The sequence below is a fragment of the Rhinatrema bivittatum genome, chromosome 2, assembly GCF_901001135.1.
Source record: "Rhinatrema bivittatum chromosome 2, aRhiBiv1.1, whole genome shotgun sequence".
Taxonomy (NCBI): Eukaryota; Metazoa; Chordata; class Amphibia; order Gymnophiona; family Rhinatrematidae; genus Rhinatrema; species Rhinatrema bivittatum.
Window position 1 is genome coordinate 564,312,936 of NC_042616.1, and position 15,438 is coordinate 564,328,373.

Genomic DNA, 15,438 nt, shown 5'->3' on the forward strand with positions numbered 1-15,438 from the left:
AGGAACCAAAATGGCGCCGGCGCTACCTTTGCCCTGTCATATGACAGGGCAAAGGTAGCGCCGGCGCCATTTTCTATCAACGCACTCGTGGCCCGAAAGTGGAAGATCACAACGGGACCCCCCCACTGGACCCCAGGTAATTTAAGACATTTTGGGGGGGTTCGGGAGGGTGGGGGATTTATTTTAAAGGGTCGGGGTGGGTTTTAGGGATGTTTTAGTGTGCCGGTTTTCCCGCCCTCCCCCGATTTACACGATATTTTAAAAAACACAACCGCGACGATCCAATTCCCTCCCCCCCCCAGCCGAAATCGATCGTTAAGACGATCGATCACACGATACACATCTCTAGCGCATATGTTATAAAATGGCCACGTCTATGTATGCGAGCTGGCAAACATGCGCCATGTGCGCTCGCATGCCAGTATTAAAGTTACCATCTAAAATGGTAATTTTCAAAGCAGTGCACAAACACACATTGGTACAAGTGTCGGTGCATGCCCAAGGACGTGGCAGTTTTATAATTTGTGCACATATATATATGCAGATGTAAGTAATTTTAAGTGGACACGCACCTGGGTGCATAAATCCTGTTTATACTGTGTAAATCAAGATATTTTAAAATTGGCGCGACCAGTTTCAACAGTTCATCCACTAGTTCACCCAGTGTTAAGCTAGGTCCTCCAAACGCCCCATAGCTTAATAGTCTGTAGTCCCCCCCAGTTACCCCCGACAATTGAAACCCTCCATCTTACACTTCCTCCATTGCAGAAGTAAACTTACACGGCAGTGAACCTGGGCACGCACTGAGCCTTTTGGCTAAAATCAATGTCCATACCATGCCCAAACCATGCCCCTTTTCAAAATTGAGTAAGAAGTGTGCGTAGCAGAAGATACATGCACATCTGGGCAGCTTTTAAAATTCAGTGGACAAGTGCAAGCCCGACTTACGCACATCTCCCAATTTTGGCATGCGCCGGGCTTTTAAAATTCAACTTTAACATAGTATTGATGGCAGAAAAAGACCAAATGGTCCATCTAGTCTGCCTGACAATTTGCTTATGGTAGTAACTGCCACTCCATGCAGATTACCCCCATGTGTTCTGTTGAGGGTAGTAACCTAACCCTTCCTAACCCTGCTGCTCTGTGCAAGTTACTCCCATGCAGAAATATAATACCATCCTTTTCTTTAAATCTTTAGGGATCTGAAGTGTTTGTCCCATGCTCTGTTGAATAATTTACTTTTCTTGACTTTACCACCTCTTCTGGGGGGGGGGAACATTCCAGGAATCCACCACTGACTCTGTGAAGAAATATTTCCTGATTTGGTTTTTAGTCAACCCCCACCCAGCCCTGGAGATTCAAATCAAGACTCCTAGTTCTACCCTTTCCTTTCCAGCAGAAAAGGTTTGAAGTTTGTGCATTACTGATACCTGTCAGATATCTGAAGGTCTATATCAAATCTCCCTTGTACCTGCTTTCCTCCAGGGTATACATATTTAGATTCTTCAGCTTCTCCTCATAGGTTTTCTGAAACAAATCCCACAACATTTTGGTTGCCTTCCTCTAGATAGTTTCCATCCTGTCTCTATCCTTTTTGAGATACAGTCTCCAGAACAGAACATAGTACTCCAGGTGAGAACTCACCAAGGATCTGTGCAAAGGCATTATCACTCCCTTTTCCTGCTAGTTATACATCTCTCTATGCAGTCCAGCATCTTTCTGGCTTTAGCTACTGCCTTGTCACATTGCTTCGCTGCCTTCAGACTGCCAGACACAATCACGACAAGGCTCTTCTCCTGATCCATGCATGACACTCTTTTATGCCCCATCACATCCACCTCTTTTGGATTTCCTCACCCCACATGCCAACTCTATACGTCTTGGCATTGAATCGCAGCTTCCAAATCTTCAACCACTCTTCAATTTTTCTTAAATCTCTTTTCATTCTCTCTACTCCTTCAGGCATGTTCACTCTATTGCACATCTTAGTATCATCCACAAAAAGGTAAACCTTTCCTTCTAACCCCTTCGCATTGTTGCTCACAAAGATATTGAACAGAACAGGTCCCAAAATCTATCCTTGAGGAACTCAACTTTAACACCATTCTATCATCAATGTGGATTCCATTTAACATTACAGATTGTTTCCTGTCAATCAACCAGTTCGTAATCCACTCTACTACCTTGACGCCTACACCCAAACTTATCATTTTATTCATAAACCTCCTAAATGAAAGCTTTGCTGAAATCCAAGTAAATCACATTGAGTGTTCTTCCTTGAACCAGTTCTCTTATCACCCAGTCAAAAATTTCAATCAGTGTCTTCAGTGTACATGCTAGTGGCACTTAGTGATTAGAACCATAGAGACATATGGAAAAATAATGAAATGTAAACATTTTTTATTAAAATGGGAAGGAAAAAACAGCACAACCTTTCTGAAAGAGATTTAGCAATGGCAAATTATAGAGTACCATCCATGTATTTTAAATTAAGATATTAAAACTTGCAAAGTGCAGTAGAAAATAGATCATTTTGTGCAGTACAGTCTAAGTTTTCTATACATCCAGATTTTATTTTTACAGTCTCTATTTTGCTGTCTCTATTTAGTATACTTGCTGAAAACTGAAATTCTTCCATGGGGTGGTAGTTCTGGCTATGCTGGAGATTTGCAATCAAATCAGCAGCCTGCAGGGTATCCAAACAAGTCTTCCTAGCCCTGGTCTGTGCTCTTCTTAAGACCTTTCTGAGGTTACACCTGAAACATCACTTGGAAACACCACAGGGATCTGATTGTGTGTTTCTGAGGACTAGAGATGTGTGAAAAAATTAGCTCAAAGGAAAAGAAGAGGCGAGCCAGCCACACAGAAATACTGGCTACTGAGCAGTGGAGGCAGAATAGAACCAGTGAAAACAAAGGCTATTCAATTTAAAACCCAGTGGAAAATCCCATTTTTATTGAAGAGGCTGAAAATATCAGCACAAAAACAAATCAAATATGTGTGTATATAAAACCATACATATTAAAATCGCACAATTATATAAAACCCAGGGGATTCAGACGGAGCTTTTCTTAATTAATGAACAGTCTGATTGTCTAGTAGTGCACTTAGAAAGAAAAATGTTATATCCACATCTTACATATTTTAATAAATCTAATCTGGTTTGAAAAGCTTTACATTTAGTCATGGGAACATAGGACAATCCCTTGCCAAGGAAATTCTTTTCTGATTTAGAAAGTTTAAGCCTGGATTTTCTAAAATCACAGGCCTTAGTGAATCGCGTGGTACCGGGGGGGGGGGGGGGGGGGGGGGGGGCTGCGAAAGCCGGTAGCGATTGCACCACCGTGGTGCTATCGCCGCCGGCTTTCGCAAACCAATAGCGCCACCGTGAAAGGGACTTTTCGCGTGTGAAAGCTATAGAAAATGACCCCCTTTAGTATCTGAAAGATTAACTATATGAGGACTGGTTAAAAGAGTGGTCCTCTATTCCACCCCCTTCCACTCATAAACTAGCTTGGGTGTCCCATATATCCTCTCCCTCTGATCCATCTCTCTAATTCTAAAGTCTTGGCCCAAAAACAGTCTGTTAAATGGAAGAGGGAATCTGAAAGGATCAGTGAACAAGTGGGAGGTTAGTCCAAACTATTCCTCACACATTTATGACTTCTCTCTTCTTCCACCTCATCATCTGCGCTCTCTCACTTCATCATTATTGATCTGTCTGCTATCTAAATGGTAATTTTTTTTCAAAAGGATTTACCTCGATCCCATGGATAATAATCTGTATCATCTTTCCTAAACTTCTAATATTTCATTTCATGAGAGAAAGGGGGTGGTACAGAAGACTACTTTTTACTTGGTCTTCTTATAACCTTTCAGATAGTTGACCTTATCTAGATTTGAAGGAGAATCTCCTTAGCAAGAGGCTGTCCCTATGTTACCATGGCTCAATATAAACCTTTACAAACTAGAATGGATTTATTACCATTTGCAAGAGAGGTGTAGATAGATACAACAATTTTTTTTTCTGAGGGCACAGCTAAACAATCAGACTTTTCATTTGTTATGAAAATCTCTTCCTGGTTCCCTGGGGTTTTATATAATTGTTCTATTTTAATCTGTACGGTTTTATATATGCACATGTACATATACATATATTTGATTTGTATTTGTGCTGACATTTTCAACTCCTTGAATAAAAGTGTAGTTTTCCGCTCTGGGTTTTACATTGAATAACCTTTGTTTTCACTGGGTCTATTCAGCCTCTACTCAGTGGTATGAAAAAAATAGCTTAAAAAAAAAATCTAGCCAGGTTTTTCACATGGCAGAAAAATGTTTGATACTACAACTTTTTTGCAGAAAAAACTGTCCCATAGATTAAAGTTTTATAACATCTGTGCCCTGGCAAAAGTCACTGTGAAAATAAGATAGTTGGCTGACATGTCTATTCTGGCTCTGTAACTTCCAGATCAGGCTTACTCAGTTTTCCCTTAATAATCTTTTTTTTTTTTTTTCAATTTATAACGTACTAAAGATGAAGGGGGTCAGTTTTGATACTGCCCAGAGCTTGAAGGTCTATTGATAATTGCCAAACTGCAAACTAGTTTTAAAAAGGAAATTATTCCTGGTGTTTCCATTTGGAAATCTAGGGTCAGCAGATGCAAAGTATACATGGTAAAGGGCACCATTAAGATTTAAAAACAAAATTCCCATGCATAGTTTTCCATCCCCATCCTTACCCCTCTCCTTTTCATCGCAGCTGAAAATATACACCTATGAAACAGCATGTATACTGTTGGCCACTGAGGAGAGGACATTTTTCAGCCTGGGAAATTTACCCAGGTAACTGCTTTGCTTCTCCAGTAAACCTCTTTGAAAATTGTCCTCAGAATGGTATTCAAGCCTGCCTTCGGGATGTATTCTCCCACTAATTACACTGGTAATACATTTTACCAGGTGATTTTGAAATAAACTGGGAGAACATAGCCTGTATTTAACAACTGATTTTTTCTGAACATTACTGACAGTGTAAAATAAGTAATTCTATTAAAAAGAAAAACTAAAGAAGGGATTTATGTGATTTAAAAGGTCATATACAACATTATCTTTTGATACAGTTTTCTTTTCTTTTTTTTTTTTTTTGTTCTCCCCATTTTTCCCTTCATCTTTAATCCATGTTTCTCAGACAGAATTACCAGGCAGAAATTCCCTCTGGCCTCTTTGAGCTGCAGTCTCAATGCTTCTTATTTGTCAGCAGGATTCAATCATCTGTCCTCACTCCGTGGGACTGAGCATTCCGTTGCCATGTCATGGCCAAGCCTGAGTTGCCCCTGATACATAGGGCATCCGAACCAGGATGTCCCACCCCCACAGCCTAAAATGCTATGTCAGGAGTCCCAGGGAGCGCCTCATTTTGGGATATTATATACACTCATCCAATGTGCAAGGCAGAAGAAAATAGAAAAGATCAAATCTTGACTTTAGAGAGCAAAACACATCTGGAAACCCACTCATTTCTGTTTGAACAGTGTAGTGCTAAAAAGCTGCCCTAAATAAGAGGACTAGCACTAATTCACAGTTTTCATGAATGTCTAGAGAGGGAATACAAAAAAATAACTTTCCCCACAGATCCCAAAGTGAGGGTATATTATAGTCTTCAAGCATAAGCCAGAGATTCATTTTAAAAGCAGTGGCCCAGCTTAGAGAAATAAATCATTACATTGTAAAAAGTTTATATTTTAACCTTTCCAGGGTTATTTACTATGGCTCTATTAGCACGAGCAACCATTGGCAGTAAATACCATTTTCTTTCTGGTTGGGAAGTGTTTTTGTTCTCATTTGCTGCAGAATCAACTTTGTGGGAGTGCATACATTTAATTCATTTTTATAATTTCTAAAAGCCCATCAAAAGTTCTTCCAGGCTTAATAACTTCAGAAGACATGCCCAAGAGCGGGGAAAAGATAATAGGTCATTTTACAAACAGACCACCTCAAATCTGGGAAGATGTTTGTCTCTTTCTTTTTCTAGTTAAGTCGAGAGCCACTTCGGTCAAACCAAGTAAATTGAGGGCAGATGGTTTTCCGCTTCTTCTTAGATTGATTTCTTATGAAACGCAGAATGTTTTCACAAGACAAACTCTGCTGAGTTGCTAAAATAATGTGATGTGTGTGAAACAGGCATGGATTTCTTTTAGTAAATTCCAGAGTGCTAACATGTTTTCAAAAATACTGCTTGCCCTCCGCAATTCCATAATTGCCTTTTTCAATAAATAATAAAATAAGGCAAAGGTATTCATTATTTTATGCATTTGCCCTTGGCAAATCTTATCTGAACTATACCAGTCCAGGTGAAAAGACAAGCTCTTCTTATATAAAAATCATGTTATACTAGTACAATATTAGAATAGTTGTAGAAGAATCTTACTGCGAGGAAAGCGAGGTGGGTTATCATTGACATCAGTAAGGGTTACAGTGACAGACGTTGTCCCCGATAGTCCTCCCATTTGTCCAACCATATCCTTTGCTTGAATTACAAGCAGATACTGGTCTTTGGCTTCTCTGTCCATGTTGGGCAGAGCAGTCCTAATGATACCTAAAAATGCAAAAAACAAAACAGCACCTTTAGCCATTGCTTTTGGACCATTGCAACATGTCAAAATAACTAACTCTAATTAATACTTCCTATAAAATTAATTGACTCAATATAGAACTTTAAATTAAAATCTAGGTTTCCTGTGATCTAGGTTAAAGTAATATAGAGAATTCTTTGAGCACGGTTTTGCTAATGCTATATCAATTACTGATGGTATTCATTATTGCAAATTGATACAGTTTAGTGTGTACCACTTCTAATTATATTTTGCGATATCTGAAATGAAAAGATAACAAGCGGGAATGTCTTTATCTATTTTCAGGTCTATATTCAGACGCAGTCTGGATAGCAAAGTTAGCCGGAGAAACTTATCTGGCTAACTTTGGAGGCATATTCAACAGTGTAGCCACACTACTGAATACAGTCAGCTATCTTAGGCCTAGATTCATCATTTTGCTGTAAATTTAGCAAAATTTGTGCCCGCAATAAACAAAGGGGAGTGGTTGGGTGATTTTCCTGGTACTGCTTCGCACAAGTATTTTACTGCAAAGTGTGTTAAATTTATTACACCTGTGTTATTTTCACACTGTTCCTGGATAGGCTTTTATTAGAGAGAGAGAGAGAGACAGAGACAGAGAGAGAGACAGAGACAGAGAGAGCACCTCTATAGAGACTCATAAAAAGTTAACTATTTATACCACTGTAAGAGGGGGCATTATGAACTCGAGGTGAGGTTTGTGGGGTGATTTGGTTATTGGAGGCAGTTTAACATGCACAGTCATACGTACGAACAGCACATTTACCATAAGTGAACATTTAATGTGATTTGGAAGGATAAAAGGTGAAAGAAGAGTAAATTTGTATCATGTTCTCTCTACCTTGCTTGATGCACTCTCTACCTTGCTGCAATCAAGCTAGGTAAATAGAACAAGGTACAAATCTATTCTTCTTTCACCTTTCATCCCTCCAAATCACATTAAATCTTCACTGATGGTAACTGAGCTGTTGATACATATGACTGTGCATGTTAAACTGCCCCCTAATATCCAACTTACGTCACAAACCTCACCTCAAGTTCATAATGCCCCCTCTTACAGTGGTATAAAAATTTTAAAAATCAGTGGGCCTCCATAGAGGTGCTCTCTCTCTTTCTCTCTCCTCCTTCCTCTTCCCCCTCCCTCCCCTCTCAAAATGAGATTTGTGATAAATCCCGTTTCAGCCATAACACACAGCTATCATAGGCATAACGCCCCCAAAAAAGGTGTAGTTATTTCCAGTCAAATTATGTAATAGTGTGTGTTACGTTATTGCACACATTGTTAACCAGCCCTTATTTCCATTTACTCCACCCAAACTCCTCCCACTTGAATACCATTTTCCAATTTGCATATGCATTTCGTGATGCGATATTTATCACATGTGTTACGGCTTTATTGTGGGCATTAGGGCCTTAACGCCTGTGATATCACCTTAATGCATTTTGATAAATGACTCCCTTAATTAGTTAGCCAGAAAACTATAGCCGGCTAACTTTAGGACACCTCTTTGATTTGACCAGACTTAGCTGGTTACATCATCCGGCTAACTCTAAATATTGGAGTTAGCAGGTTAAAATGGCTGGCTAACTCAGCTCCTCCCAGATACGTCCCGGACTGCCCCTAACTTATCCAGCTAAATTCTAGCCGCCTAATGTATTAGTTAATTTAGATCCGGATATGACAGTTAGATGGATAACTATTAAGTTATCTATCAAATGGCTTTTGAATATGGACCTTTTTGTTAATATATCTGAAATAAATTTTCCTGCTAAAAACTGGGACTCTGCTCACCCAAAATATTTTTGGCCTCTAGATGCTGAAAGGTGGCAAATATTCAAGTTTTGTTGATTAGTATTTCAAAAATAACTCCTTTAATGAAAGTTATTCATCATATACCAGAAAGATATGCATCATAACCAGCAAATAGAATTCAAATTGATATTGTATTCTTTTTCTTATATGTTTGCAGATTAGAATGGTTATCTCCTCTACCTCTGTCTGTTAACTCCATTCCTGCGCCTACCTAATGACTCTCAAGAGTGCTAAATAGTGCCCCTTGATTCATCTGAGCAGTCATGGAGCACAAATTATCTTCCTGGAAACCCACTTTCTCTTTATAAACCATGCTGTAAGAAATTTCCTTTGGAAGTGCTCATTAGTCATTATACATAAAACACACTTTTTTGGGCCTAGCTTTTACATAGGTGATAATGTTCCTAACTTCTACATAACATGTCTTATAAATATGTGATTTTGCTCAACAGATTAAAATTATTTTCTTTATTCACTTCCCTCATTGATTCTTATGGAATTGTACTTTCTAAGTGTTTCTGAGCATATTGAAAAGAGGTGGTGTAGTGCCTGAAATGTGGATGTCAGTTTAAACTTCTTGCACATCATAGCTGGAGAACGCTAGAGCTCTTCCTCTCTCCCATTCTATATGCTGACAAGAAAAGTAGAACAACTCTGCATATAGGGAAGGGATGATATATTTTAATGAAGCCGATAATCTGTTATGCAATTCAGTGTCTGGGGTGATCAAAACACACTAATTGGGGGGGGGGGGTGGCAGAGGGAGTGTTTGTTCTGTTTTCTGAGATATATGAGAGACTTCTGAGCTGTAGTTTTTAACATAGCAAATAAAAATATTCAAACCTCCAAATTGTTGAATATCGTTTTCCAAAAAATTTGTATAAGTCACAAGGGTTTTTCAACCACTTCACATTCTGAATTACATAATAGATTATCAGCTTTATTCTAACAGGCAGCACACTTTGCAGATATGCAGATTTGATGAATATTTCATGCCCGTTTCGCAATATAGCTGCTAACAGGCACTTGTTCTTTCAGAACTTACAGCAACACTACTAAAGAATACATAAACAAACTGAATTCAGAAGAGGAATACAGTTCACACTGTTTTTCATATTATCGCTGTTGATCCTTTCCTTGCTATTTTTATTGCTTTTTTTTTCTTTTGGGAGTAGTTGTTATTATTTCATTCCATTCTAAAAAATGCCGGTATACAGAAACTTGTATTTTATAGCATCTCATCCCTGGACTGCTGCACAAAGCACCTGGTGTCAAAAGAAGCTTCCTAACAACACAGAAGAAACTCCTTACTCGGTGCTTTTAGTGTAAGCAATATTTCCCAGTGGTGTTGGTATTATCATCGTGTCATGCCTATGCTGTTGAAAATTATGCATCCTGTGCTGAAGGCCTTTGATAGGAGGGAATTATGGCGTAAATCACATGTTGTCAAAACAGAGTGCATTACTGCTATTCTGAAATATTTTCATGTTGCTGTTCTCTAAGTTTGAGAGAAAGAAAGGGAGAGATGAATCATGCTCGTTTCTATGTTTAGGGCACTCTTCAGCTTCAGATGCAATCACTAAATATTCTGGATGTAAGCATAATGAAATGCTGTGGGACACCATCAAAAATTAAAGAATGATCTAAAGGCATAGCAAGTGAGACAGATACAAATTCTCTCTCACGCTTTCTCTCTCACATGCACATTCACCAAAATTTTAGATATCTACTCAGATTGGAAGATGCTTGATTTTTTTTACATTTGTTTTTGTTGTTCTCACATTATTTTTATGGTGGAGCAGAAAACTGCAGGACTGTCTCGTGTATTTTGTAGCAAGTTCGGATTTTCTGCCTATGTCATACATTCTTTTCTCATCCTCTCTGCCTTCGTCTTTGGCAAACTCTGGCAGGCAAGAAAGCAGCAGTAGAAATCAAAGTCATGAGATATGGACATACCGCTAGGATCGCAACCAATCACAGTTCAAGCAAGGTCAGCATACATGATATTGAATCTTTCTCAGGGTTTTTTTTTCCATTATAATGCTTTACCTGTCTTTGGCTCCACAGAAAAATAAGGTTGTCCCTGCAGAATACTATAAACCACCCGGGCACTGCTTCCATAAGTGGGGTCGTCAGCATCAGTAGCTGTTACTTGAAGCACGAAGGTTCCTGCACAGAATTACATTGACTTCCAGTTAAAACAGATCCAATTTCTGAGGTCATAAAACAGTAAACATATAGTAACATTTACAGCAGCAGCACTGGCAAAAACAATACAAGGATAAGAAAAAGACTATGAAAAATCACTTTTTAAAAGAGCTTATGGTTTATAACAACCTGGCCCCTGCTAATTGGAATCACTGCTGTCATTAAGGATGTGCAAACTTCTACTTGTCTGGTATGCCAATAAATACATGAATTTTGAACAAAATCTAAAAACTGTGGATTTGTTGAGCAAATAATGGGAGAGGTTTTTTTTTTTCATATCATGCCCAATTTTCAGTAAAATCTGCCACAGAAAAGCAGCAAATCCACCCCTGAAGAACATTTCTGCAGCTTCATGGCAAAATTCAGTTCATATTCTTTAAAAACATGGGTGTGTTAATGAACAACCCAAAATACTGGCTATGAGAAAACTAAGCTCTGCAACTTCATGACAGCTTAATACCTTTTTTATGACTCCATTCAGCAATTAAATGTTCCTCTTATGTAAGAACCATTATGCTGTGTGTGTGGAAGTTGACCCAAGGGAAAGAAGGCTTTCAGGTGGTTTCCTGCTTGCTATAAATGGGACTGAATATAGCAGATGAAAATGCTGAGCAGCCCCAGACACCCCAGAAAAGTACGGGAAAGGAGCACTTGCCACTAAACCTCAGCAGCCAGCGGATTTGAGCTACACTCAATTAAGCAGTGGCACGAAGAATAAACTTTCAAACTGAGACCAGCACAGCACCTGATGTGCAAGGCAGCAACACAGGCAGACAGATGCTTGTCAAAACATTAAAGGGCAGATTTTCAAAGGGCCACATGCGTAAAATCTGGTCTTTATGCGCTTGGCTGGGCCTAGCGCGTGCTGAGCCTATTTTCAAAAAGGCCCAGCCATATGCGTAAAGCCTGGTATGTGCATAAGCGCGGGCCTTTCTGAAAGGGGCAGGCCGGGGGGCGTTTTCTGAATTTTAAAATTGGAGGCTACAGCGCATGTCAGCTAGGAGCGCCCGGTACAGTGTCCATTTGCCTCTGTGCCAGGGGATCGCGCACCGGCAGGGTGCCGGCGCATGCAACTTGCTCCTGCTCCTTTGCAGAAGCAAAGGGTTAGTTAAAAAAATTAGGGGTAGTTAGGATAAGGATAGGGGGAGGGCAGGATATGGGAAGGGGAAGGGAGATTAGGGTAGGGGGTTGGGAAGTTCCCTCCCAGTCCGCTCCTTAATTGGAGCAGACTGGGAGGGAAGTGGGGAAGGCCCCGATGTGTCACCAGCACGCACATGTTAAAAAATTGTGCATCCATGTGTGCGCGCCGGGTTCCACGTGCACCTGGATGCGCACGTGTACATTTGGAAAATCTACCCCTAAATGCAGAAACCCAGAGAGGTCGATTTTAAAAGCATTGTTGCAAAAATGCCCACATATGTGATTATGTGGGCTGCGAATGAGCAATGCAGATTTTAAAAGCCGCGATGTACGTGTGTATGTACTCATGCACGCACCAAAAATAAGGGGGCAGAAAAGGGGTGGGGCCAACACTTACCTACATATCTCTGAATTTTAAAATTGGAGGCTACAGCGCATGTCAGCTTGTTAGCCACATAACTTTACTGCTGCTCCTGATGAGCAGTAAGTCTGGAGATCTTTCATTTTAAGGCTTGCAGGACAGGGTGAGGGGACTGGGTCAACTGGGAGGGGTCTGCAGAATGATGCACCATAGGGTCTGGAAGATCTTGATATTGACTGGGCAAACTAGTGGAGTAATTGGAAAAACTGGAATTGTTCCTCCTGCGAGACCGTTTTAAAATCCACTAACATACACCCATTAAAGCTAGCAAAGTCCTATGGAAGAGATGCAAACTAGGCGCATACTTATGTGCTGCAGATATATTTTAAATCATACATGTATAAGTGCACACAAGATTTAAAATTCCAGTGTATCTCTACTCACACGCCTATACATGTATGTATGGGCGCATGTGCACTTGTTTTAAAATTGGCCTGATAATGTCTTGGGAACAATCTTTATTTCTTTATTTTCTCTTTATTTTCTATACCACCTATCATCAATCTAGGCGCATTGACAAATTTTACGTACATAAAATTTTAAAATAAATAAAATACAATAACAGACAATATCATGGTTCCTCTTCCCACATGAGTCTGAATGACTGAAATATGAGGCCAGTGTGGAACAACAAAATAGAAATGAGTGAGGAAATATCAAACATCTCCATTCTCCTTTCAGCTTTGTTTAAATTTCATTTGAGCATGAAGGTGCTATGTTTGGATATTATCCGCAGGCTATATGAAGGTTGGGAAAATTGTCCTTACTCTTTATAGGCATTGAAAAAGGTGTATGGTTTTGGGTGCAGAACCAAGGATTTGAGCTATACCACATCATAACATAACTAAATGCTTTGCCTGCATTTCCAACTCAGCTTTTTCCCTGCTGCTGTTTCCATGGGGAAACATTTCTCCCATTCTCGTGTTGCTGGAAGCAACTAAGATGGTGGTTTAAAGCAAGAAGCAACAAATTTGAACTATCGTCATTTCAATAAATGTAATGTTTGTTTATTTGTTTATTTATTTATTTATTTATTTATTTATTTATTTATTTATTTAAAAGTCTTAAAATATTATCTTTTTTTATGTCAATTGATCCAAAGTAGCCTACAAGAATTCAGTTATAAAACAAAATTAAACATAATTACAAGTAAAGAAGTAACAGATGAACAAACAAAACAAACAATGTGCTAAGAAGTCCATCATAACACAATCTACAAGGGCCTCTAAAAAAGAGATCCACTTTTACCTGCTTCTGAAATTGGATTACAATACCCTCTTAAATAGAATTCCATGCATAAGTTCCTATGACAGAAAAGTCAATTCTAAGAGGAAAAACATGTCTATGTGAAGAAAACTAATAGGAAAAGATGTGGTGGTTTTTTTTGTTTTTTTTTAAATCTTTCTCATCAATACATCTGACTGAAATTGACAATTGAAAGAACTTCTCTTAAATGTTTGGTTTTCTACACTGAAGAAAGATATCCACTTCGAAGCACCAGAAATACTTCTGGGAATCCTTTCATTAACAATTTCCTTTTGCACCAAAAATCAAGAAGATTCCACCCCTTAACCACCATACTGAGAAAGAAAATTGTTCAATGCAAATGGAGTTTTCACTTTTCTGAATTTAGAAGGGAAAACATGTTTCTTCACATCCTTTGACTAGACTGCTTTGCTCATACTTTTTACGTCATGCATGACATCAATATAGGAAATGAAGAAGAGGTGTGTGCCACATATGTTGATCATCCGTGCAGATTTCAATGCCACTTGCAAGCACTATCCTCCTTCCCCCCTCCCCACAGAACCCAACCAATGCACTCTCTTCACCCCAGCACTTAATCTCTACCCCTTCCAGTCCGCCCTTAGCACTTCACCCAAACCAATCCCTGCATTCTCCTTTATGGCATCTGTCAGAATGACAGGTACTTGTGACCCAGACTGGCCACTGTCAGAGGTAAGATGCTAGTCTAATGGACTGTGGCCTGACCCAGCATGGCATATCTCTAATCTTACATCAATAGTTAGTTTGTTATATTTATTGCTTGCTTAATTTAAAATAATTAAAAGAAACATTGTACAAGCAAGTTGAAAAGTGCTCTACTGAAGTCCCGAATAAGTAGCCCAGAGCAGGAGAAAAAAAAATCTGAGCAAAATTCTCTCTGAATCTGATCACGACAGATCCCAAGATTCAGGTAAGCTAAGACAAATGGAATTGCCAGTCAAAAAAGCTGGGTTATAACATACTCTCCAGTAGGCTCCCAGTATAGCACCAACTTCAGCACTCTTTCACCCCACCTTTGATGCTACAGGAGTCCATCTCAGAACCACTAGAAAACTCCTCCAGAGTTTCCTCTGTTTCTGCTCTCTGTTCATGAAGTTTTGCCTCACTCACAAAGCCTTGGGGGAATTCTTAGTTTGCCCCTCTCATGGCGCTTTGGAATGTTCATGCCAGTTTTGGTGTTGTTACCCCCCTTTCACAGTGTGTTGGACTATTCATGTCATTGTTGATGCTGCTTTGCTCCTCATGTGTGCTTTGGGTTTCTCATGCCACTGTTGTTGCTGCAGTCTGCCCCTCATTTGGAGCCTTGGGTTGCTCTTGAAACCCTTGCTGCTACTTTCCTCCTCTCATGGTACCTTGCTGGGTTGCTGCCTCTGTTTTGGGCTACTTTGTCCTGTGAAGGTGTTGTGCGCTACATGTGCCGCTCTTCATGATACTCTGACACAGTTCTGATGTCTAGGAGTGTTCTTCCCTCTTCTGATAAGGTATTGTCTGTAGGCTTCATTAGAACTAAATAGGGATGAAAAAGCATTTGAAGCAACACAGACAATGTCATTTCATGTTGTTTTCAAAACAAAATGACAGGAAAAATCCTCACAAAATGTCATGTTTTTTTTCTTCTATTGTTTTAGTGTGCACTATTCAGAACTACTGCACGTTCTTTCCGAAAGGTAAAAAAAAAACCAACAAAAAACTGGAAACAAGTAAAATGAAAATCAACCCCCACACAACAGGACACAAAATGAAATGACATTTTTTTTTGACTGCTCACCTCTAGAAAGGAATAGAAAAGCCCAACTTCAGAGCGCAAATCTGAATGCATTGCTTCCCCCACTGACTTTAATGGAAATCAAACAAACAAAGTGTTATGAATCTGTTGCCAGATGTGGACCCTTGGCCTGAGGTGGTGTTGGTGCTACCTGTGGGGGAAGACCCCCACAGGT

At 39.5% G+C, this 15,438-nt stretch overlaps 1 protein-coding gene across 2 annotated transcripts in view; it reads right to left on the reverse strand.

Annotated features, from left to right (window-relative positions):
• LOC115085194 (cadherin-7) overlaps positions 1–15,438 on the reverse strand; it is a 351,275-nt gene that overhangs the window by 161,664 nt on the left and 174,173 nt on the right. For both annotated transcript variants that reach the window (XM_029590921.1, XM_029590920.1), the window contains exons 3-4: positions 10,492–10,611; positions 6,425–6,592 (exon numbers count right to left, since the gene is read on the reverse strand). In XM_029590921.1, the coding sequence (XP_029446781.1) occupies positions 6,425–6,592; positions 10,492–10,611 (288 nt within the window). The remainder of the gene's footprint in view (positions 1–6,424; positions 6,593–10,491; positions 10,612–15,438) is intronic.